This window comes from Pagrus major, chromosome 8 (assembly GCF_040436345.1).
Source record: "Pagrus major chromosome 8, Pma_NU_1.0".
NCBI lineage: Eukaryota > Metazoa > Chordata > Actinopteri > Spariformes > Sparidae > Pagrus > Pagrus major.
Window position 1 is genome coordinate 14,824,869 of NC_133222.1, and position 25,439 is coordinate 14,850,307.

At 47.0% G+C, this 25,439-nt stretch overlaps 1 protein-coding gene across 6 annotated transcripts; it reads right to left on the reverse strand.

Moving 5' to 3' along the window:
• Nucleotides 1-2,238: 2,238 nt before the first annotated feature.
• LOC141001604 (filamin-C-like) lies at nt 2,239-24,580 on the reverse strand. Of its 6 annotated transcripts, none has more exons than XM_073472733.1 (47): nt 24,205-24,580; nt 21,636-21,884; nt 20,065-20,162; nt 18,808-18,958; nt 18,469-18,587; nt 18,275-18,352; nt 18,034-18,196; nt 17,680-17,880; nt 17,400-17,516; nt 16,633-16,770; nt 16,307-16,433; nt 16,074-16,210; nt 15,775-15,968; nt 15,581-15,694; nt 15,332-15,475; nt 15,039-15,162; nt 14,611-14,771; nt 14,421-14,511; nt 14,112-14,281; nt 13,896-14,013; nt 13,537-13,799; nt 12,820-13,417; nt 12,159-12,332; nt 11,210-11,372; nt 10,787-11,115; nt 10,486-10,609; nt 10,148-10,304; nt 9,878-10,067; nt 9,760-9,783; nt 9,422-9,663; nt 9,221-9,320; nt 8,982-9,122; nt 8,329-8,457; nt 8,062-8,235; nt 7,774-7,938; nt 7,440-7,643; nt 7,178-7,330; nt 6,963-7,085; nt 6,601-6,849; nt 6,221-6,490; nt 5,986-6,123; nt 5,737-5,852; nt 4,811-4,943; nt 4,529-4,705; nt 4,209-4,427; nt 3,521-3,742; nt 2,239-2,887 (listed from the first exon to the last, which is right to left on the reverse strand). In XM_073472733.1, exons 1-47 carry the CDS (start codon nt 24,578-24,580, stop codon nt 2,700-2,702), a joined length of 8,235 nt encoding a protein of 2,744 aa, XP_073328834.1. In that variant the 3' UTR covers nt 2,239-2,699. The 6 variants fall into 6 exon arrangements, with proteins under 6 accessions (XP_073328834.1, XP_073328833.1, XP_073328835.1 ...); XM_073472732.1 differs by having other exon boundaries at nt 6,595-6,849; nt 9,221-9,321; nt 9,375-9,663; XM_073472734.1 differs by having other exon boundaries at nt 9,422-9,672; nt 9,766-9,783; nt 17,665-17,880.
• Between the last annotated feature and the right edge of the window lie 859 nt (nt 24,581-25,439).

Genomic DNA, 25,439 nt, shown 5'->3' on the forward strand with positions numbered 1-25,439 from the left:
TCGGATGGAAAGCGAATGGATGAATTCCTACAACGATCCCTCCCTCCACTCTCTCTACATGTCCATTCATTAATCCAGCCGGGCGGCCATTTGTTTGTGCAAACATTCGTTTAGCTGTTTGTTTGTCTGTTCGCTCAGCCATGGAAGTTTTCCTTTTTTTTTTTTTTTTATTCATCTGCTCTAAGAAACCTAAGCATCTTATGACCCAATCTATAGGGATTTCCATCTGAGTTAAAGAGACTGGCCACATTGATAAATAAAGGTCAAAAGGTAGACGAGGCAGGCCCGGGGACGTGGCCTGTGGTGACAGAAGAAGCGAGACGAGAAATAAAGCACTGGATCTGCAGAGGCTTAGATTGATTGGAATTTAGAGAGAGGGAGGAAAAATTAAATTGGGGGATCGGCGGGAGGGAGGAAGGGAGGAAGGGAGGGATCAGAGTAGATGGAGAGAGAGTGAGAGGAGAGCAGGAGTCAGCATGATAGGGGCGAACCAGAGAATGAGATTTTTGCCCTCAGAGCACCAACTTCAAAAGCTTTTGGGGGCATGCCTTTACACAATTTTACTCTTAACATAATCCAGATTTCTGTAAGAGAGAGAGAGTGTGTGCATGAGGGAGGGAGGATGGGGATGAGAGAGATGTTAAAAAGAGACAGAACCCCCCCTCCTCCTCCTCTTCCTCCTCCATTGATCCCCCCTTAGAACAGAATTAATAAGTCATCACCCGTTTCACTAAGTCCAACGTTTATGATTGCTTTGAAGGTTAAGCCGTACACCACATTAGCATGTTGTAAATGAATTTGGAGCAGCGATTGATTCATGTGCAGTGTGTGTTTTCACGTTGTCTCATATGCACTTTTGCTTGTTTGTTTCTGTGATTTTGTGTGTGTCTGTGCGCCTGTCTGTCTCCCTTTCTTCCATCTGGATTCTTTTAATCCCATTCTCTTCCTCTAATCCATCCTTCTCTCTCTCTTCCTCCCACACTCGCTTTGCCCTCTCCTCCCCCCCCCCCCCCCTTCCCCTCTCCCTCTGCTTGCTTGATCGCTGCTGTCTGCATGGCAAGAGGAGCTGTATCTTCCGCACGGCTGTGATTCACTTGGCAGCCGCTCCAGATAAACATGTTGTGGTGGACAGACGCCTGGGTCCCGGTCCGGAGGAGCAGGACGTGGGGGACGACAGACTGACGTGGGTGGGCCCTGCCCTGGTCCCAACGTCAGCACGGGCAACAGCGGGCAGCGCCAGCCACTTGTCCAGATGGTCCGGAGTCGAGCTCTCGCCACTGTTCATCAAATGCACCCGCTCCCTCTGTCTTGCCTCGCCATGGCCCCCAGCATCATGTCACAGTGGAACCAGAGAAAATTAGCACCTAATTATAGGCTCCTCTCTGTGAAGAATGGTACTGGTGCTGCTGGTGTGTGTCAGCGTGTGGAGGTTGGGTGGTTGACTCACTGTGGGACCGAGTCCTGCAGACCACGCAGAGGACACAGAAGGCACACACGGGCCATGGAGGAGACACAAGTGGTTACACACACATATGCATGGGAACACACACATGGAAAAGGCAGAGCCTCCCGTCTTTCTGGTTGATTTGTGCCTCAGCAGGGTCTGCCCCCCTCCCCACCAGTGAGGATGCCACAACAGAAACCACTTGTGTTCCATCTCTGATCCAACAGGATTAATTACACACACAATGGAAGCTGATGCCTCTGGTTTCTCCGCTCTGCGGGCTCCCTCGTGTAAGGGATGGTGTAGTTAATCTTCACTGGGAACAATGGAGATTTTGTTCTGGTATATTTGGTTGAGACGTAGATATAGAGGAGAGCTTGACTATGCTGCCATCTTGTGATTGCATCTGGACAAGAACAGGATGCAAATGAGAGGACTGGGAGAATATCTTGGACTGCTTCATCAATGCAATACAAATCAGCGATGATGCCGAAGATAAATAAAGGGCTAAAGGAGATTTACTATCTCAAGAACCCCAGATGTGAAGAAAAATATTAAAAGCCATGAAATCTAACTATCTAAGATAGTAGCACGAGATGAGACACGACCAGCTGTGAGCATCTGTGATCAAGAGAAAATATCCTGACAGCTGCTCAGACAGAAGAACCAGCAGTGGTCTGAAAATAGCTGCATGATGAAACTATTAAAATCTAAGAAGTAAGAAATGCCTCCTGCTGAATTAGCAAACGGTCGGGCAGCGCTGCAAGAAATCAAATAAATTCAATCACTTTTGTCTGGAAAGTTAGCCATTAAATCTTTATTAGGTCTGCAAAGACTTACCAAAAATAGGTTAATATAACAAAAAAAAGTCAATTTCTCATTCTTAAACCATACAAAACCATATTGCATCACACTTAAATACTGCTGAATACTCCGACATCTCTTAACATTCATGTATTACACCATTCGTTTACAACACGACAGAACAGAGAGAGGAAATTTCATGGGACTCATAAAAACCACACTGTTGCCTTGACATCATTCTGGATGCGGATGCAATTTCTGGAGTTAATACAAAACTTTGGCACGATAGATGTCTTCAAGAAAACTGTAAGCAAATGTCCTCGCAGGTTTTAGTGCATGTTGAGTATATTGTAATCCGCTGAAGGGCGAAGAGCAGAGGAAAGGAAGCACTGGGGAGTGTGGTGTTGGGTGGATGGAGGAGAGGGGGGCGGGGGCATCGGTGCAGTTTATTTTAAGGTGCAGCCACTTTGTAGGGGCTCCCGGGGATGTTGTCGTCGCCCCATTTGACGATGATGGTGTAGCTGCCCTTGTCTTTGACGGCATAGGTGACGTTGTAGAGCTTTTGGCCCATGTGCTTGACATACACCTCCTCGCAGGGAGCATGGGGTCCGTGCACGCCCACCATCAGCATGTTGGTACCTGGACAGAGCAGTAAGAGATGATTAATGATCGTGGTCAGCTGTTTGTTTATGTTACAGGACTTCACAGTCCAGCGTCCACAGGCTCAAATATCGTCAATTAAAAAAGTGACAAATACATGTAAATTGCTACAAATTGCTGCCTGGAGCCCCTTTAAAGCAGTAGCGTATACAACCGATTTTTGTATCCTCACTCATTAAACACGTTTTCAGCTAAATCAGCCAGCTGTTTTCAGTTTAAAAAGCTCAGTTAAAATGTGTGCTACCTGCACAGCACCAAACTCCAAACACACCCAAGTTATCAAGGAACATAGGGAAGCATTGAGCTGCTAAAGAGCCAGATATTTCCCTCAGGAGTTGGTGGAGACTGGACTCCGAATGAATGCTAATTCTCTTCAATGTTTACCGAATGTGTAAACTCGCCATTGTTTGCTAACACATTCACCACCAACAACTTTATGGGGTGATAACATATGAGTGTTGTGTTTACAGCTTGTTCCTCTGCCCACAAGTGGCCAAAAAAATCAATATTGCTTTAGTCTGTAGTGTCTGCAGAAGCTGCGTGTGTTTGATTTATGTTTTTACTGCATGAATAGAAGGTCTGTCTGTGTCTTTATGCTCGTGGTCATCTCACCTGCTTTGCTACAGTCAACTGTGAAGTTGTTTTTCTGTCCGACCAAAGCCTTGGACAGCCCCGTTCCACGACAAACCACCTTGCTGGCGTCAGACGTCAGTTTCGTCGAGGTGGTGGAAGAGGAGGAGCTGTAGGCGCCGCCGACTTTGGAGGTCTTGGTAACTGTTTCGACCAAGACCGAGGAGGTCTCGTGGAGGCTGTGTCCCCCTGACAGCCGGGCGCCTGTCGGGGAGGGCAGGAGCAGAGCGAAAAAGAGAGAGAGGTTATCTAACGTTAACACGGCTCAGTCCAGACATTATATAATACACTCAGTATTGACGAAGCAAACATGCTGCTGCTCGTGGGGAGAGTTTACATCTACAAAAAAACAGGGCAACTTAGTGGAGTAGTGCCTGAGCTCAAATAGGAAAATATTACATACCACTATCAAATAAAGGGAACTCCCAGGACTCAAAGTATCTTTATGTTAAATGGATAACAAATGAGTTTGTATGCACTGACTGGTGACTGGCATATATAAGTGTAGTGCTTGAGAAAGACAGCTTTTTATATAAGATGTACACTTAACAGCATGAGGGAACATGACATAACATTTCCCTGACTTTTTCAGAGGAACATTTGCTTCATAACTGAGACATTTGTCATCTGAAAACCACAGATCAGATGGGAGGATGACTGTCAAGCAGACCTGTGATTTTAGCTTTGAACGGGCTGCCCACAATGTGCTGCGGCCCTCCGTATTTAATGGTGATGAGATAGTTGCCAGGCGCCATGGGTGTGTAGGTGATCTTGTAGCCCTCTGGACACTCCCGACAGTCCATCTTGACCTTGGATGGCCCATCGATGTTGACCGATAGCGTGGCGGAGCCCGCGTTACAGGTGTTGATCACGAACTCTGAGGATACGCCTGGAAGACAGAGAACAATGCAGACATTTTATTTTAAAAAAACATGCTCACTTATCAGAAAATGTGGTATATATATTTGTAGCTGTGGTGGTGATATATACCTGTAGTTCCTCCCTGCAGTCCAGGGCCATGTGCTGTCACCATGCCGGGGTCTCCAACCAGCCCTGGGTCTCCCACTCGCACGTTGAAGGGGCTTCCAGGAATGTGGCATCCATTGAACTTGACATCTATGGAGTGAACTCCATTTTCCCGTGGAATGAAGCGGATTGCATTCTTGTCTGAAAACAACACGAGTGGAGATGTTACTGATCTGTTTCCCATAAATAATGCTTACAGAACTGAATGACGTCTACTTTGTACTACAAAGTCAGGCTGGTGCGTACCGCTGTCAAGCTCAGTGACATAGCATTCCTCAGAGGAGCCGGAGGGGGTGTGAACTTTGGCGTCAACCACACCTCGAGCCCCGTTTCGCTGCACCATGAAGGACGCCTCTTGGTTTACCTTCAAGTCTTTCTCCTACAAAAGAAAGAAGAATATAATCAGAATACGTGTGTGTGTGTGTGTGTGTGTGGCCGCACCTCGAGGGACAGAAAGTGTGTGACTCATTCCTGAACAAGAATAGATTGAGCGGTTGTGTATGAGAGGCAGAAAAGGTCAGAGTTTACAGCGAGGCGTTTAGTGTTTTTTACCCCACAGGCGGACGAGCAGTCCTCGCAGACAGAAGAGGTAGCGTGACATTTTAAACGTTGGTCTGATATTGCACTTCACCTGGATTCTTGTGCTGGAAAAGCACTCTGAAGTGGCATTTGAGTTAACTAAAAATACATGTCTTTAGCATTGTTGGGTGGCAGTTGTAATGGAAACTGTGAAAGCAAATATAACAAGCATGTGTGAAGTGAGGAGACCAATATTGTGAGCTGTCACAGGTTATCTTCAATAGAGTCTTTATCTCCCGCTCGCTCTGTTCTCTGTTTGTGCTTTCTTCCTCTCAGACGGAAACACAATCACACAGACGAGCCGACTGCCCACACATAGCACAGCTTGTGTTGCCCCATATTAGCAAGGGACAGTTAATCCAGCCCTTCATCACTGGCCAGCATCACAGTATTATAGTCATGGATAATTCTCCAACACTGGCATTCAATTACACTTCAAGGGCAAAGTGCTATTAGACAGAAATATCTACAACTCAAACATTATGCTACATACAATCTGTTATCCAGATATCTTATGACTCTGCTTGTGATTTTGTGCGACAAATTAATGTGGATTTCGACAACTCGCCGTGTGTGCGCGAGTGCGATCTTACCTGAAGGCTTGTGACAGTGAGCCTGCGGGCCTCGTCTGACAGTGTAGCAATTGGAACGATGAATGGGCTGTCAGGGATGTGCTCATTGTTGAACTTGATTGACACCTCATAGTCACCTGGGGAAGCAGACAGGTTTTTTTACCTTCACCATCAAATGAACTGGAGGACATTTGGAAGAATTATTTTAAAAGTTTCGAAGCTCAAAGACTAAAAACAATTCAAATGAGGAGAATTCTGCACAAGGTTTACCTGGTTCTTTCACTATGTAGGAGACGCCGCAGGAACCGTCCTTCCTGTCCTCAAAGGAGATTTCAGCCTTGCTGGGGCCTTCTACAGCGATGGACAGACCGCCAGCACCTGCCTCTCTGGTCCAGATACTAAATTCAGCTACAGAGGGTGAAGGAGGAGGTTCATATTAAGGCTCATGAAACATTTAAAATTGCAGGAAAACACAATTCTTTCCACATCCACAGAGCGAACTTACAGGGTGCTCCAGCCACGCCTCTCTCCAGGCCAGGTCCTCCAGCGCGGACCTTGTGCGCTCCTCCCTCCCCCATGGGCCCCACAGTAAACTGGAAGGGGCTGCCAGGGACGTGCTGGCCGCTGTACTTAACATTGACAGTGTGGGGTCCCATTTCCTGGGGGATGAAGCGCACGCTGTAGGTGCTGCTCCCTCCATCCACAATGTCAGCATCCACTGTTTTCCCACTGGGGCTGGTCACCTGAGCCGTCATGGCCTGGGGGCCACTCTCAACTGGAGGAGGCAGAGCAGCACAGAGGATGTGTTTAGATACCAACCAAGGCATTTGCACATGATGTACAACTTTAACATTTCAAAATCTTAGTCTAAATTTCGACTCTCACCCTCAGGTCTGGCCGTGATGCCGGCGAAGCTGCTGAGGCTCTCTCTGCCCAGAAAGTCTCCAAAAACATCCCTGAAGGGGCTTCCTCCTCCGCCCACCTGGGTGCTCTCCTCCACTCGCACCTCCCTCTTGGTCTCCCCACCTCGGGTTTTGCTGATTTCCGTGCGCTCTGTGCGCGTGTAGGTGTGGCTGCTGCGGGTGAACGTGCGGGTCAGTCTCTCCTGAGCTGAAACCATCTGGAACCAGTTTCCTAGAGTGAGGATAAAGCAGCGAGAATACAAATGTGAGTGCACGGCGGGTTCATTTATTTTAAGCTGGTTGACCGCTGCCCTCTAAGCGCTTCTGGCTGGCTTCTGTACTCACCTGGGATTTTGAGGTTAAGGCCACAAGTGCTGCCCACTGAGGCAAGAGAAGAGGCCTGTCTCTTTCTAGTAATACTCTCCCTGATCCTTCCTTCTCCGGTCACTTTCACTGTGAAAGGACTTCCTGGAGGGCACAAACACATATACAGTCAACAAGAAATAGATATTTCTTGTAATTTAAGGTGTTTTTGTATTTTTTAAGTAAAAGAGTCGAACCTGGGATGTGCTTCTCAGCAAACTTGATATTAACAGTGTAACTTCCAGGTTCTGTTGGACAGTAAGTAACTCTGCACGTCCCGTCCTCCATGTCTTCACAGTTGATATCCACTTTGCTCGGACCCTCAATTGACAATGCTAGACCACCGTAACCTAAATGAGGAAGAGAAATAGAAAGAAGTCAAAAAAGTATTTGTTGTCTGTGTATTTTGTCACACTGTCCTCGCCTTGAAGGTGAAACACAACGTCTCTTAAAGCTTACCTGCATTCCTTGTATCCACAAAGAATTCAGCCATTTCAAAAGTGTGTGCCTCCACCAGGCCTTTACCGAAAGCCTTCACTCTGCTGGCCTCGCCGATCTCCGACTGGCCGACCATGATTTTGAAAGGACTGTTGGACACATGCATGCCATTCTTCCTCACACTCACTTCGTGCTCGCCAACCTCCTTAGGGGTGAAAGAGATACCTGTGCACATAAAAGAAGGAACGAAGACAAAAAGCCAGAAAATCAAATTAAAAATGCATTAGGCGTATCCAACCATGTCTTATCTATGTTCTGCACTCCACGTTATTTCACTGACAGGTGGATATCTCACCGAGGTGTCTGTTGGGCAGTTTCTTGAGCAGGCAGGGCTCCTCGTTGCCTGATGGCGCTCTGATACTGGCAGTCAGGGAGCTCAGATCAGTCTCTGCAATCTTCAGGGACACGTCAGCCGCCGTGCCGACATTCAGCTGCGATGTCCTGGTTATGGAGTCATCCCCTTGACATAAAAAAAGGTGGTTTAGATGTTTGTCATGATTTATGTTATACACACCCACTATAAATAAATAAAAATCAACAGTAAAATAAGTCTGTCTGTGGGAGCAGTGATTTATTTCCTCACCAGTGATCTTAGCAGTAAAGGGACTGCCGGGAATGTGCTTGTTGTCAAACTTGACGATGATGTTGTAGTCTCCAGGAGCTGTGGGCATGTAGGACACAGTGCAGGTGCCGTCTTTGTTGTCTTTACAGGTAATTTCGGCCTTAGAGGGACCTTCCACTGCCAGTGATAGCCCACCTGAGAGGGAGGAAAAAAACAATCAGATTCTTACTTTTCTGCAGTGTGGAGCTTCTAAGGGTCAACTGTCACTGAAAAGGTAAAGTATGGTACCTTCTCCTGCATTCTTGGTGACCACAGTGAAAGTGGCAGCCTTGTTGACCATGCCGTAACTCAGACCTGGACCATAGGCAGTCACCACTCCACTGTTCACAGCATCCACAAAGAACTGCAGAGGGCTTCCTGTAGAGGATATAATCATTGGCAGCAACGAAATGAGACTCAAAACTGTGTAAAGTGTCCTGGAGTGAGAAATCTCTCGTATTTTGTTACAGAAATAATATGAAAAAAAGCAGCTACAAGTAAAAGTTTTTTGTTGATCTGGCGGCCCAAAAAAAATACCAAAATTGGTATTGGCACCACCGCCTCCTCTGGTAAACACAAGTTTAATATTGTTTCTTTCCAAACTACAAAGCTTCTTTATGTTCCCGGCTGTGAGATCCCTGAATTCATCGTCAGCGCTCCGTCATTTAAAAAAAAAAGTATGACTTATGTATGTATGACTCCAACCCGGCGACAGGCATTAAGAATTACTATAATAACTATATAGAAAACAGCCAATCTTCTTCCTGATGGTTTTCGTTTGCTTATGTAGGTAATGTAAAGGCATCAGTATTAAACTGAGACTGTTTCATAAACTGTTAAAAGTTCCTTGCAATACATAAATAAATCCAGGTTCATTTTAAAGAACTTGTCGTGTTTCTGACCTGGAATGTGGTTGCCCTCATATTTGATGTCCATCTCGTGCAGGCCTCTCTCTGTGGGCTGGTACTTGATTGTGATGGTGCCGTCCTTATTGTCAGTGATATGTGGGCGGGCAGTCTTGCCTGAAGGCATCCGCACCTCACCTAGAAATGACAGCGTGTTGGTTAAATGTCAGTGACCTTAAAGAGATGTTTTGTGGGCGTGTGTGAGTTCTTTCTGTTTGAGTGGTCGTTTGTCACACCTGTGATTTCTCCTTGCTGCGGCGTGAAGGGGACGAGGAAGTTAACAGGACGGAAGAGAGGGTCCACGGTATCGCGGGGAACAACTGGCTCATTTGAGGCCTGTCGATGCCGAGGGAGAGAAGAGAAGAGAAATAGTTTCAAAGAAATAGATGTCAGAACAAGAGTGCACCTAGCTGCTGTTTAAACACTCCTTTACTCACCATGACATGAAAGGGGCTTTTAGGGATGTTCTGTCCCCCAAAGCGGATAGTAATAACATATTTCCCAGGTTCAGGGGCTGTGTAGTAAATGTCAAAGGTCCCATCATGATTCTCCACCACATCCATGTCCAGCTCCATCCCCTGCGGGGTCTGCACCTTGCAGGTCACCTTGCCTTTCCCAGCAGCCTTGGCATCCACTGTGATAACTGTATCCTCGGAGGTCTGCAGCTTCTGGAGGCTTGCTGTCAAGGGCAGAGAGGGAATGAGGATGAAGTGCTGCATGAATGAAAGGATTGTAAGATTGTCTAGAAATGTAGCGCAAAGCCTTGGTTACTCACACACTCCATGTCCTCCGATAGACACTGGAAAGGAAAAATGCAGGGTTTAAATAAAAATATGTAAATTCTACAACTAGACTACATTTTTTATTCATCAGAACAATGATGTTTTTCTCACCCGTGAGGCGACACTTGCTGGCGTCTCCTGTGGGAAGGGACTGGATGCGGTATGGGGAGTAAGGGATCTCATCTCCTCCATATTTAATAGTGATGGTGTAGGGGCCTGTAGAGTCGGGCACATAGGAGACAGTGTAGGTGCCGTCCCTGTTGTCTTGGATTGTTGCATTCTTTGGCTTTCCCTCTGGGTCCTGTCAATACACAATGTGGAGTTATTTTAGGTGTTGGCTCATGGTGCAGAAATGACTGTGCAAAAAGAAGCTGAACCCACCAGAATCTGCACAGTGAGCAGTCCCTCTCCAGCATCACGGGCATCAATGGTGAACTCAACAGGCAGGCTGGCAGACACACCTTTTGTGTCGAGACCGGGGCCACTTGCACGAACCTTGCTGGCGTCATGCCCAGGCTGAGACATTACCTTGAATGGACTGTGGAAGAAGGAGAGAAATGTCAAGTGTAATTACTACACCCAGTCCGACAAAGGACAGAGATGGGAATAGGAAATCCGCTGAACTACACTTTTTCTTTTTATAATCCAGCCAGACAGAGCAGAACTTTAATTAAGACATATCTGCACATACTGCCTGGCCTGGTGGGATTTTTCTGTACCTGTGTGGGACTTCCTGATCTGCATATTTGACATCGACAGTGTAAGGGCCATCCTGGGCTGGAGTGTAGTGAACTGTGTGGGTGCCATCTCCGTTGTTCTTCACACCAACTGGCTCCACAGTACCTGGAGATAAGACAGTATGGAAATCATTATATGACACCAACTTGCTCATAGATTTTCAGCTTGGAGTAGGCGAGGTTTATAGGTTTTCATAGCTAAAGCAGCTATACAGAACATTCATTTTGCAGCAAGTGAATAACTATACTATACTTCAAGTACTTTTAAACAGCATGTTCTCACCTGATGGTCCATACAGTTTGACGTCCAGCGGGGCCTGTCCAGCCTTTGTAGAGTCTACTGTGAACGTCTGAGGAACATGAGCTCGCACTCCAGCGCCCAAACCTGGACCTGAGCACTTCACCTTGCTGGCGTCCACAGGGTCCTTCACTGGCACACGGAAAGGACTGCCGGGGATCGGGTGACCTCCGTAGTTAATGTTGACATCGTAGTCTCCTGGAGTGAAGGGGATGTACTCCACGCTGCAGCTGCCGTCTTTGTTGTCCTTGCAGGATATTTTTGCTTCGGAGGCTCCCTCGATGGTCAGACCCAGACCTCCTGTACCAGCACCCCTGAGAGAGAAATCAACGCTTTTATTTATTTTTATTGCACTTTTTTTTAGTTAAATTCCCTCAAATATCCCTGTTAAAAGTGATCCAACGGTACCTGGTCTCCACAGTGAAGCAGTTGGGCTTGTTGGTAATTCCTCCCTCCAGACCTGGTCCAAAGGCACGGACCCGGGTCGGATCACATCCCTCCACCACAGACACTCTGAAGGGGCTCTTTGGCACAGGCGCGTCGTCAAACAGCACCTCGATCAGATGCATTCCTGCACACGAACAGATACATCAGTTCTGATGTCACACCTCTCTGCCTGAGCGTTCTCAAAGCGAGCAAATATTTTCTGTTATTGCCACTTGCTTTTAATTATGGGCCAGACAAATTCCCTTTTAGAGAGATAAACATCTGTTTATTTATAAAAGACGGCAACTAGAGCGCAGACGCTCTGGTGAACGTACAAGGCATTACATCTGTTCCCTATTCATTATTCTGTTACAACATTTTTCTGACAGAGCCCTCTCAGTAGGCCTATATGCCAGATTCCCAGCCGCACTGCTATGATATTAGAGCATGTCTGGTGGTGGAGAAGTGTGCTGTGATCTCTTTGCTTTGTGTTATAGGTCTCTATTAATATCCCCTGTCATTCCCTTGCTGTATAGCTGTGTGCAGGCAGCCTTCAGCACACATACCTGCCTGGTTAAGAGCTTCTGTTCCAGAGCACACTATTTATAAAACAGAGCCCGTCTGCCTCCCTGCTCTCTGCCCCTCACATCATTGCTCCACTGCATCATTCTGTATTTATACCCCTCTCGCTCTATCGCTCTCGTTCTTTCTTTTCCCACTCTCTAGCTTTATTCCCAAATGGTGCCCAGATCGAGCGCCTGCTAATGATTTCTCTGTCTGTCTGTATTCGCTCTTTCGGGCAGCCTCTATCTATCTGCAGCAGGTTAGGTTTGTTAATGCACTTCCATCAATGATGTTCGATGCCTTTCTCAATCTGTAACTGTGTGAATTACCACTGTTCAATGAAATAATTTAATATTTTTTTTCCTACCATCCTCGAAAGCTGTGTATTCCACTCTGTAGGTGCCGTCTCCTTTGTCAGTGATGTAGGTGTCTGTGTTTGTGCCAGAGGGGTTGATAATGTGAGCCTTCACACGATTTCCTCCAACCTTGTTGAGGGCGCGGGCATCAACAATGAAGTGGGTTGTGACTTCTCTGAGGACCCCTAGAAACAGAGAAGCCCCTTCAGGTGATTTGTTGCCAAAGAGAAACAAGACTGAGCAGGCTCATGTTAAGACTAAGGTCTAATGAGAGCTTTATAAACAAGTTAAAGCAGAGCGTACTTCATTATAGGTGAATCTGTCAATTATTTTGTCTTTAAAGGTGCAATATGTGAGAATTTTAGTTCAAAACATTCAAAAATGAGCTAAAATTATAAACAGAATGTGAAGAAGCAACAGTGTTGACGTTACGTTGTAGAGATATCTCAAGATATCTCAAGTAAGCATGCTAACCAGCTAGCCCGAGGCCTGAAAACCTCTTTCTCCCAGCAGCCTTAAGCTCCTGTGGTAGCAGTGTAAACACCAACACTCCCCTGGTAGTACCCAGTAGTAGTACCCTAACCCTAATCCCTAGTACCCTAAGTGGGACATATCACAGGTACAACCTACTTCAAGTGCTGACTCATTTTAAGCTGAGGATCTCGGTCTTACCTCTGGGCTCCACTCCTGGCCCATAGACATGCACCCCGCTGGTGTCCACAGACGGCTCCACCTGCAGGACCTTGGGAAACTGAGGAATCATATGGCCGCCATACTTGATCGTGATGGTGTGGGCGCCATGGAAAGGTGGGATGTATGTAACAGAGAAGGTCCCCTCTGCAGTTTTCTGGATGTGCACCTCGGCTTTAGCCCCGGTCTCCGACACAATCTCAATGGTCAGCTCAGCGTCGCCTGCCCGGGTGCAGTCCACAGTGAAGGTCGCCGGTTCACCCGCCTTGGCTCTCTCCAGACCCGGCCCACTGGCCGTCACCTTGCTTGGGTCCAATGCTGCGCGCACCGGAGCCTTGAAGGGAGAGCCAGGGATGTGCTGCTCGGCAAACAAGATGTTGATGGCATACTCCCCAGGCTCAGTGGGCAGGTAGTACACTGAGCATGTGCCGTCACCATTGTCCTGGCACTCAATCTTCGCCTCACAGGGACCCTCCACAGTCAGGCCCAGCCCACCTGCCCCAGCTCCCTTTGTGTCGATAGTGAATGGAGCAGGTTTACCCACAATGCCTCCCTGCAGGCCGGGACCAAAGGCTCGGACCTGTGATGCAACAGTTGAGTCAGTTGTGGTATTCCAAATTGTGTATGTGTGTGTCATGTTTCATGAGTCTCAAGTGCAGACAAAGTGAACAACTACATGCAGCTTTTATGAACTTTTACCTTTGAAGGATCAGCAGGCATCACGGCTTCAACCCCAAAGGGGCTTCCCATCACCGGGTTGCCATCATAGCTGACATCAACCTTGTACTGCCCCTCCTCTGGGGGAATGTACTTCACACCGTGCGTGCCTTTGGCTTTGTCTGATTCCAGCTTGCATGGGATTGGTCGGCCAGAGGGCGAGGTCATCTTCACACCTACATTGCCCTGTCCACCAGCGCCTTTTGTGTTGACTGTGAACTCCTGATCCTTTCCGACCTCCACTTCTGCGAAAAAGATTAACAGGAGAAACTTAAACCACTGCAATTAACTATTTTTACATGGTGAATGCAAGAGTGTAGTATTTAGTGTTTGTAACTTACTGTTGTCTAATCCCTCCACTTTCACCTTTCCAATATCCAGAGCAGGTGCAACGGTGATGTGGAAGGGGCTTTTGGGAATGGGATCTCCTCCATGAGAGACTGTAATTGCCATGTTACCCTGAGAAGACACAAGAGGAACAATGGATATTGATTAGCTGTGAATAATCTCTGCAACCTCTTCTGAAGTTAAATGGCTCAAACAGAGGCCTACTGTACCTGTTGAAGTGCCGTGTATTTGACAGTGTAGGAGTAATCGTGGTTATCGATGATCTCAAAGTCACGAACCGCCTCTCCTGGGCCTGATGCTGCGAAATGCACCTCAGGCTTGGCCTTGCCAGCTCCCTTTGTGTAGATGGTGAAGTGGGTTGGAGTGCCCACCTCCACTCCTGAAACACAAGCGTGTTTCGTCAGTGCTACCAAGCCGAGTCTGATCAAATATTGTATCGTAGTGGATGCAAATGGAAATAACTACCAATTAAGTGTGCCTGGTATTTATAATAATTCTGATTAGTCGGTGGATCTCACCTGTCTTGTTGAGTCCGGGGCCCTCTGCTCTCACCTTGCCAGCATCATGGGAAGGGTCCACTTTGATTTTGAATGGACTGACGGGTATTTCCTGATAAAGGCAATCATAAAATAATCATGAGAAATCACTAAAGACTGAATACAACTCCAAAAATCAGTCTTCAAAACTCATCAGTCCTTGTATTCTAACCTGGTCTGCAAACAGCACCATGATGGTATATCGGCCGGGACCGGGGGGAGTGTACTTGACAGTAAAGGTGTCATTGTCATTCTTGATGATGTCAAAGTCGATGTCTGCCTCGGCAGGGCCAACCACCCCTGGGGCACACTTGATTCCAATGCTGATGTCCCCTAATGGCGCATAGCAATGAGCACAGTTCACTAAGGTCATTCACAAGTAGACGATCTGAATAAATAGAAGCAGCCTCTCCACTGCCTAGAGCTTTATTTTAAGTGCTTTTCATACATTTCAAATAACTTAGCTTTGTCAGCTAAAGTGCCCAGACTTGCTTATTCTGCTCATTCTTTGCTTTATATTTTTCATGTATTTAATTAAGCAACGACTAAACTCAGAAGTGTTTTTGTAACCACCCACACCATCTCCTCGTACACGCTCACCTTGACCGGCCTCACTGCAGTCCACAGTGAAGTACGTCGGCTCGTTAGCCTTGAGCCCCGTCTTCTCCACTCCTGGCCCATAGACCTTGACTTTGTCTGGATGAGAACCCTCTCCAACCAGCACCTAATGAATTCACAGTGTACTTGAGGCAGACGCAAGTGTTTCGAGAACTACAACGGCTGCAGTCCTCTCACTTTGACTATATCCAGCGGAGTATCATTATATTAAATTGACTGAATTTAAAGTGCGGCAGTTGTGTGGGTGTGTGTAAGTGTATCTTCACATGTCTCACCCTGAAGGGGCTGTTGGGAACGTTGACCTCCCCCCAGGTGATGATGATGGTGTGTTTAATGGGCTTGACAGGAGTGTACACACACAGGAATGTGCCGTCTCCCTTGTCAGTGATCTTGATGTTGATGGCGCAGCCTTCAGCGTCCTGAGCGGATACAAAAGCATGTCAGCACTGCTCTGTGGAGCCACATGCAATATAAATAACATGTTCTTATGAATAAACAATGAAGGTTTCACAAACTCTTCATACCTGCGCGTAGATCTTGAGGTGACCCTTCCCTGCCATGCGAGCATCAATGGTGAATTCAGTTTGTTTGTTCACAATGACGCCTGTTGGCTTCAGGCCTGGACCAAAGGCTTTCACCTGCAACATTGTATTGTTGTTCAGAATATGATCGAAACAGCTCTATGCATACGGTATGTTATTCAGTGAGTGAGAATTACCTTCTCAGGGAAAATGTCATTGGCCGCAGGAAGGATATGAGCCATGAAGGGGCTGTCCTTGATGTCCTCGTCGTCACAAATGACATGGACAGCGTAGTCACCGGGCTCAGTGGGCCAGTAGCGCACATCACAGGAGCCATCACCCTTATCATCACACTCAATTTTAGCCTGTGATGGGCCTTCGATGGAGAAGCCTGAACATCAAGATAAAGAAAACATTCAGATTTCACAGTTAGAGTACTTTTTAAAAAGTCCCACTTTTCTTCTGTACGAGCTCAAATCACTTGCACTCGGCTCACCCAGAGTTCCAACGTCGGTGCCGATGGCCTCTACCACAAAGTCAGCAGATTTTCCCACCATGCCGGTCTTCAGACCAGGACCCCAGGCCCTCACCTTCTGAAAACCTATCTCCTCACCCACCTGCACTTCGAATGGGCTGCAGAACACAATAAAACAAATACACAATATTACCCAAGAGTAAATGTGAATGTGCATTGTTAATGAATAGCTAGAGGCAGCAGTCGGACCCTACCTGCGTGGGATGGGCTGGCCTCCCCAGGTGATGCTGACCGTGTATTTGCCAGGCTTGAGGGGGTAATATTCACATTCATACACACCGTTGCCTGCATCTCGCACTTTCACTTGCTCCTCTGCTCCAGCTGAGGATGAATAATGCAGTTAATACAGATTCTTATCCACTGGTAGAGACATTTTATGTATTTTTGTTTATCATATGCTTTATATATACCTATGGGAACAAAACCCCTCAGACACAAAACCCAAACAAAGAAAATGACTCTATAAATGTTCTAGGGGGAGGGAGGAGTGATGCAGAGAAGAGAGAGCAGTCTGACTCACTTGGTCCTTTGACTGAGACGTTCAGTTCTCCACTGCCAGCTCCCTTAGTGAAAACTTTGAAGTCTGCAACCTCCTTTACTCTCACGCCTTTAGGCTGAAGGCCTCTGCCTGTAGCTCTGCAGGCATTTGGGTTCATGGCTGAAAGGAATAAGAACAAGTGTGAAAGGGAAATATTTAGCAAAGCAAAAGGCAACTGAGAGTAGCCAGCAGTTGACAGCAGTGTTAGTAGCAGAGACATTATCATATCCGATTCACAAGGGATTTTTTTTCAAAGGTTAACTGACAGAACCTGTAAATGGGAATGAATAGTGCTTTTTGCAGCACAAAGTGGAAAGTGTTGAATAGGATATTGACACATTCGGGAGCATCGAGGGAGCATCTGACAACATTTCAGTCACTGTGAAATGTTGACTCCAGGCTTAAAACTGAATGCCGGCTGATGCAAATTTAGATGTGATAAAAACAAACACGTCAACAGCACAAGCAAAGATATTTAACAGAGAAGAACAAAGTGGACAGAAATGCAAACTGGGACAATCTGTAAACTATTTGTACAACACTGCATCTCATCCCTCTTTGAACATAACGAAAACATCAAGCTGCACAATGCAAGACGATGGCGCAGGCGACCAAGCACGGCATCGAGCCGCGGCACTCTAATCTTAGAGAAAGCACAGAGGGGCATCTGCAGGCCGTGGCATAGGGAAAGTTTTGGGGGGATCTGGCTGAGCAATGTGCACAGGCTCCTCCCCGCAGGCCATACTAACTTGGGCGGCCAGGTTTTGGGGGGGGTGCCCCCCTCCCACCCTTGGCTCCAGGAGGGGTGCACACTGACTGAGGGACTATCTGCAGTGGAGCTCCCACAGGAGGAGCAACGGATGGAGCTAGAAATGACAGATAGGAAGGGTTATGGTCTACAGTGGGTGGTTGTTCCCAGGGAAAATAAAGATGACTGCAGATTGTGATGGATAGATCACCCTGACACGAACAGCAACTAAGAAATCAGATTTGTTTGACCGTAATTTACAACACAGACAGATGGCTCACCTTCTGCGATGTTGACAACGAAAGGGCTCTTGGGGATCTCCTGGCCTGCAAACAGTACGTGGATGGTGTGAGGCCCCTCCAGCATGGGACGATAAGTGCATCGGAAAACACTGTCGCCCTTGTTCTCCAGGATGAGCTCCACTGTGTCCTTTTTGCCCTGAGGATCAACGATGACCACGCTGACGTCGCCATTACCTGCACCTGAGTGCGGCAGGAAAATAATCAGTAGTCACAGGTCAAAGTAGAAGCTGTAGTCGGTGATTCTTTTGACTTTGATTTAAAACCCTTCAGGCCTTTCATCAGATAACATTCCTACATGTCAGTATGTAAAGTGGTTGAATTCTCCATACTAACCAGCTGTGTAGATGTCAAAGTAGGTGGGCTTGTTAGAGACATTGCCTGTGGGGTCCAAACCCGGGCCCCTTGCGTGCACTTTGCTGGGGTCACCCATATCCTTGGCTACATTCACTGTGTAGGGGCTCTTGTCAATGTCCTGACCAGCGAACAGCACTTTGACCTAAAAAGAAGACAGAATTAAGACACCTTCTTCCATGTTGTTCTGAGTGCTGTTTGTCTGGACGCCACTTGATCTTACCTTGTGAACACCCTCAACTTTAGGAACATATGTGACAGTGTAGGTTCCGTTTTTGTTCTTGATGGGTTTAACTTTAGCCTGGAGAAGAAGAAGACAAAGTAAGATTAAGGATTAGATGCTACATTTCGCAAAACTTTGAAACTTTTGCAGAATTATGTGAACTGCTCAGCCGGCTGTATGCTGAGATAACTTGCCTCCTCCTTGTGTCCCTCGGGATCCTCCACGTAGACCAGAACCTCACCACTGCCAGCTTCCAGGGTTTCCACTGTGAACACAGCTGGCTGCAGCACCTTGTTGCCATGAGGCTCGATACCTGTAAAGACAGAAAGTATGTGGTGATACCTTCTGTGTGTATTGGGGCAATGCATAAGGCAGCAAAGTGAAAAAAGAGAATTAAAAAGTTTCCTAAGAGTAAGCTTCTTGTGTTCGTATTCAGGACTGAGAAGAGGAACAGCATTCATTACATATTCACACTGTTCACATGAACTGTTGTTAACTGCGCAGGTGTTCGCAGCCACAGCTGGGCTACCCACCAGGTCCGTAGGCTTTGGCCTTTTCCGGGAAAAGCTGTTTGGGCTTGAGAGGAGCTCCAGGCTTCAGTTTTGCTTTGGGGAACTGAGACAGGTAGGTCATGACTGAGTGCTCATCCACATCTGGGTCCACAATCTCTTCTGGGGCAATCACCTAAAGCACAAAAAACATGTGCAACAGAGGTTAATTATTTATATGTGTCAATAAATTATAGTTCAGTTTTTATGCAACCTCCTGCAACAGCTATGACCATAACACCACCTTATTTATGTGCAAATTGACGGTATTATTGTAGTAAGGAGGCTATGATTGACTCTTAATACAATTTTCCCTTATTAAGCATAGTGCAATGGGATTTAGCAAGGATTAAACTTGTTTATCCCCCCCACCTCTGACTCCTCTCTCCCTTCCAGCACTTGTTTGCCTGTCTATCACACAGTGGCACAAAGCCATGCTCCGCGCTGGTTATATTTAACCCCAGGACAGCAGGGTTAAGGATTGTTGCCCTCAATAAGCCAGCCAGGGGGATTTATCCCAAGCCAGACCTCTCCCACATCTCCTTAACACCACCACACTGGAATCCAGCCCCCCAGGCCTGCGGAGCCATGACATACACCCCATGGCCATCTCACCAATGCTACAGTAAGCCTCATGGAGAGTAGCTAACCCTGTGTCTTCGACAAACAAGTAAACAACTTGCATAGTGCAAATTACAATACAGAGACTCAGAGTCTCAGAAACGGGACTGGAAATATTGCACTCTTGCTCCGTTCACATTGTTATTCTGATGAGCGCAGGCATATATTTACACCTCTGCTTCGGCGGCTGGCTCGGAAGGTGTTAAGGAATCTCACACCTCCACAAAATCGCGAATCTACTAAATAAAACTCCTACAAACTCACTTACTGGGAGCAACAATACAGTAAATGGAAATATTAGAAGTGAGCTGGGTAATAAATATTTCATCAAACCCTCCAGCTCGATCGCTCTGGAAAAACACTAGGCTCGATATCATGCACAGGACCGCCTTTTTTCAAATCAGTGTTGCCTCACAGGTGCATGTGCATGTTTGCGTTTGCAAATGCGTCTTGGTACTTTCTTTAAACTGCTCGGGAAATAATTGGTGCTTACTGAGTGTCTATCCACTGAGTATAAACTCGAAAGAAAACAGAAGAAACACAATATCAGCCCAACTCACCAGGCTGAGTTACAGCAAACTAAAAAAGCACTTTGTGACTGACATCTATCGTGCATCTTACCTGTGGCACGCCCAACCAGTCGTCAGCCTGCTGCATGGCTTCTCTGGCATTCTGCACAGGCTTGTTTGGGTCCCACTCTGCCCAATCTGGACACAAACCTGACAGAATACAAACAGGATGATTAGACAATTCTGCACTGGCAAACACTGACTTCCACTGCTGTTGCTATAATAAGGTCACTTGGGCAGTCGCTACTATCTGTCTAACGGCCTCCAACAACAACATCGCTTGACCTTACCCTGTGAATTCAGTGAAGGTGCCTCTCGATCGCTCATAAGAAACAACCTCGAGACGCTCTGGCACTTTCACTGTTGCTAAAGCTAGCCTCCCTCCACCATGCTACTAATGCCTAAATTGGATTAGTCCTGGCGATGGAGTGGGCCACTCACTCAAAAGGCCTGTGCAGGCAGAGCGTAGAATGCTATCATCCAATTAATGTAGACACGGGAGCACAGCATTACCAGGGCTGAGTTTACATGCATCTGCAAGGAAGGAGTGCAACGCTGTCAGGATGGGCCTTCCTTCATGTTTCTAAGGGGACTTTAGTGCTCTTTAAAGTGATGTCAGCTCTGGAGTGAAGCCATGTATAGCCATGTAGTTCATAACGCAACACCACTGCAATACCAGATGCTATAGTTGTATAAGAACACGCTGGATGTACAAACAGATATTGTAGCTTTCTGCTCTGGACATTTAACTTGTTTTTGCACAGTTATATCTGATTTAAAAGAGCGTCTGTGTCTCAGGACAGAGCTAGTTTCATCAGTTACCCTGCTGTTTGGTATTAGCTGATGAAACAGCAGAACCTTGTATGGTCAATATTGCAGCAGTGTTTGAAAGATGCGTCTCCTCAGATCAATGGCTCATATAAACACAGTTAAACACGGTTCTGTCTCCCCGTGCTACTCCTCCACCTTTCGCTCTGTTAAGCACAGTGAGGAGAGGAGAGAATTCACTTTGTTCAGTGTTGGAAAGTAGAAACCTAAACTGGCAGTGACTCAAATTGTGACCTCGCGGTCTTTGGATCTGTGGCTTAGGCACCTCCCTGTGACAGATCACTCTGTATTTTGATGCCCAGCCAAGCATCCCCCTTGACAGAAGAGGAGGAATGGTGCCCAAATTTGGGGGTGTTGTGTAGCAGCGAGGCTATAAACACTAAAGCCAGGGCTTGAGGCCTAAGGGCCCGGAACAGTGAGAGTGAAGGCTTCAGTCACTGTAGGACAGCTGGCAGGGACGTCCTCAGGCCATCAGCAACCCCTGTCCACCCCGCTGACACTACCTGGTCCCCCAGAGACACATTACACCAGCTGATGTCTGAATCCGAATCTGGATGTGTGTGTTCGAGTGTGTGTGCTACAGAATGTGTGAGAGATATACAGCACTCATTTCTAGACGAGGAGCAAAGGAGAGAAATTCTCATGAGTAGACGATACTGTTTCAGACACATGCCTGACCCCGACCTCCATAGCAACCAAGGAAAACCTCGACATACAACAAGCCTTGTAACAGGCACTGCATGTAATCTGACTCAGCACTTACTCAGCCTGTAAGCGCAGTTACACACTTCTTACCGGGTGCACAGTTGTCGACCAGAGCTCCCAGAGCTTTGCCATCCTGCCAGTCACGGTTGAAGTTGTTGATGGGCAGCTGGGGCACCTTGTTCTGTATCCAACCCAGCAAGCGCTGTTTGGGGGTCAGCTTCTTGGTCTCCTCGTCATCCTCGTCGTCCCACATGGGCATGGAGATAGAGTAGTGGAGGATGAGAGTCCAGATAAGACCCAGGATCAGCTTTAGATTCCCATCCACAATGGCTTTGCTATCTGTAGTTGGACAGTGGAGACAACAGTGTTCATGAGGATTTATAACTTTCACAAAAGCTCACATAATGCAGCGTGTCCGACTGCATTTGGCGGTGCGCTCGTTAACTCCATCTTCTAGCTGTGTGCACATTGTTAATTGATTATGAGCCCCTCCAGGGATATTTGTGCAATCTACAAGTAAATCAGTTTATATTCTGTGTTGTTATCGCTGATCACGGCAGCCCAAAGGAAAAGCATGAAAAATTTAATCGGAAAATAAGTGAGTTATATCATAACAGTGTTTCCTTGCTGTGCTGCAGAGTTGACCGGGCTATTCTGAGCAGAAATATAAACAATGATGATTGACTGCTGAGGAGACAAGAATCTAATGCTCCTCACTGCTTCCCCCGAGCCCCTTTCTCTCAGACAGCTGTCTGGCTGAGGACCCCTGACAATCTGTCATCCAGTCACAATGGTACTCTGAAGACAGTGACAGCTGAGGATATGTGGAAGTCTCTGCATAAATGCCACTTGGATTTCAATTACGTCCAAAACTTGTAGTGCCAGCGTGCGATAAATCAAATAGGTGGAGATTAGATTACACTGACAGCGAGCACGCGGCTCATTTCCAGAAGTTCTCTGAGGAAAAGTTTGTCAAATAAGCCATTTTAAACCCACTCTCATTTAGATATTCAGCCGTTTAAGCTGGCGAACCTCCGAGGAGGGCTAGACTTTAATGTTTCATCGACTGATCTCGTGTGATACGCTCGGGTTAATTCGGTAAGACTTTAATAACGGAGGGACTGTGATGCCAGTTGCTTATCACGGGACTCTTTTATTTATTGAGAGTGTTTATTGTTTCATAAACAGCTCCTGCTATCAAGTTTGATGTGTCACCATTTGACTGGCACAGGCAGGTGGCACGACATGGCACAATGATCCCTGCCGTGTCCGGCTTTAAGGGCAACTGGGTACTCACAGAGACATCCATCAAATTGTATCTAGTTACACACTGTGACACATGTGCAACTAAGCCTGTGGTGACTTCTTTAGTGTCTATGGGTCACCGGAATGAGACTGAGACATTATCTTAAGAGGGCAGCACTGACCTACTAGAGCTGCATGGAGGGAGATGTAAAATGCCAGGACTTCTATTATCACGCCCCATTTCTGTCAAAACAGTCTGACCTAGCTGGGACACTTAACATATTAAGTACTGGCCACACTTTCCTGAACACACACTCTGCAGGCTATGAGGTGATATCTGTGATTGTGACCTCTGCCCTCCTCTGTGATTTGAGCACACACAAACTAACAAACTCCAAGTGGACGGCGCTGTGGCCTTCACAGTCGGCCGGCCAAAGCCTCAGCCACGCCGGGAATTTCACTCAAGTGTGTGGCAGGCCTATTAGTCACCAAAACAGAAAAATACTCTGTCAGATTTTTAAAAACTTTCCCCCTGTATGAATTGTGGGGTTGTCTACAGGTGTATAATTCAGCCATGACTCATCATCTTACAAAATCTGTAACCTTTTCGTCTCCGGCTACTAGTTTCTCCTCAGTTATTAAAGGGGCACTGCGTCGGTTTGGAGAAGAAATTCAAAGTCAGAATTAAAGAGGTAATAACACAAACAGTCAATGATGATCTTTCTCTTCCTCCCCAAAACTACATAGTGCACCTTTAAATATTTCTAAGAGGTGGCATTCTGTTCTCTCTGGTGGAGTCGAGTCTCTCCTTGAATGTCCACAACAATTTATTGTACGTTCAGCTATCTGCACCGCGGTCTGATCCCCGAGTCCCACCGGAGTTAATCCCCTCCGAGCAGGAGTTGCTGACTGCTCTGGCTGTCATCGAAGCGCCCCAGTGAGCCGTTCTGACCCCTGACCTGACAGAGATGAGTGTGTGTGCGTGTGTGTGTGTGTGTGTGTGTGACACTGCTTTCCACATCGTATAAATTGAGTCTCATTCTCATTAGCACGGTCCTCGTGAATTTCCACCATAGTTTACCACATTGCTGCAGTAGGTTCTAGGTCTTGGCCTTGACACACACGTCAGTGACCTCAGTGGCACCTCTGTAGTAACTTTCCAATAACCTGTTGACCCCCTGCTCAGTGCAGAGGCCTGCGAAACCCATGTCTCACCGCTGGCTGATAACATACCAACAGAGCAGCTACAGGACGTGGATGTGTCTGAAGATATGGCAGACTGCTGCATGACAGCACTGCATCTTATAAAGGTCTGCTCACACACTGCCAGCTATCAGTTTTATTACATTTTCCTACCTAATAATAGCCTGGTCACTTGTGTTTCCATCTAAGAAGCCATTAAAGTGTAACTCACCTATGGAGACCAGTTTGATATGCTCTCTGTCCAGGAACTCTAGAGCCACAGAAACATTTTCCAGTTTCATCTGACGGAAGTTGGGTCTAGTGTGGTACTTTCTGTACATTTTCTTCTGGCTCAAAACCTCCAGGAGAGAAATCAGCTTGAGCCCATCAGTGAAATCCCTCTGCAGGTCGGTGACGGTCTTGTTGACGCACTTGAGGTGCTCGTTGCACCACCTGGTGAAGGTGTTCTGCTGGATCTTCTTCCATGGCGCGTCCTCGGCCAGGTCCTTCTCCGTGGCTGGCATCTCGTCGTCCTCCTCGTCCCCAAAGTCGGTGGCCTGGTAGTACTGCGGAGGCAGCTGGTCTTCGCTGTAGTTGTTGCTCATCATGATGGCTTTTTCCGCGTCCACTTTTATACCTCGGTGACACTTGCCCGGCAGCGCAGGGAAACTTTTAGCAGGTCGATGGCAAAGCGGAGGAAAGTTCAAACTTTTTCTCGGACGTACTTGCGAAGAAACCACTTATGTCAGGACAGTGATGGATTAAATGATCCGATTTACAGTGTGCAAGGCAGCTGGTCGTCCGCTGTTGTTTTTTTTTTTTTTAATTGGCACCCTCTCGACAAGTCGTTCCTTTCTATAATGGAGAGCGTCGCGTTTTGAGAAATGGAGTTTGGTGGCAGGTGAGCTGGAGCAGCAGTGTTAACTCTGTGTAACTTGAATGTCGGGAGAGGAGAGACTTGGGTATATAAAGGACCCCGGGCCGCGTCACTCAGCCTCTGTGATCATAGTCTATTTGCTAATCCATAAGGATAGCAGGAGTCGGGGTCGGTTTACGGGAGGATGGGGCAGGGATTGGTCGGACAGCAGGCTGCGCAACAGTTGCGGCATGCGCCTTATTTTTAGGCGCTCCTATTTGGGCGGCTGGGGGCTGGGACTGCACCATTGTTGCGAATGTGTGTCATGTTCAGGATCCAAGTGGGTGAACAATAAAACTAAGAAAAGAAACTGAGATGTGTGACTCCCTCTGTGAAGACAAGTTGTCTTTTTTTACAGAGAATAAAAGTCAAAAAGCAGTTTTTCCTTCCTTTGTGCTCTTGATGAGGCCTGAGAGAGACATTTTAAAGGATGAGGTCAGCCTGGTGAAGATGAAGCAAGTGCATTACGTGTGATTCACAGCTATCTGCCACCCCTGGGTGAAATGCATGTGTATGAAGACAAGCAAAGGTCAATACAAGCTCAGGGAAGG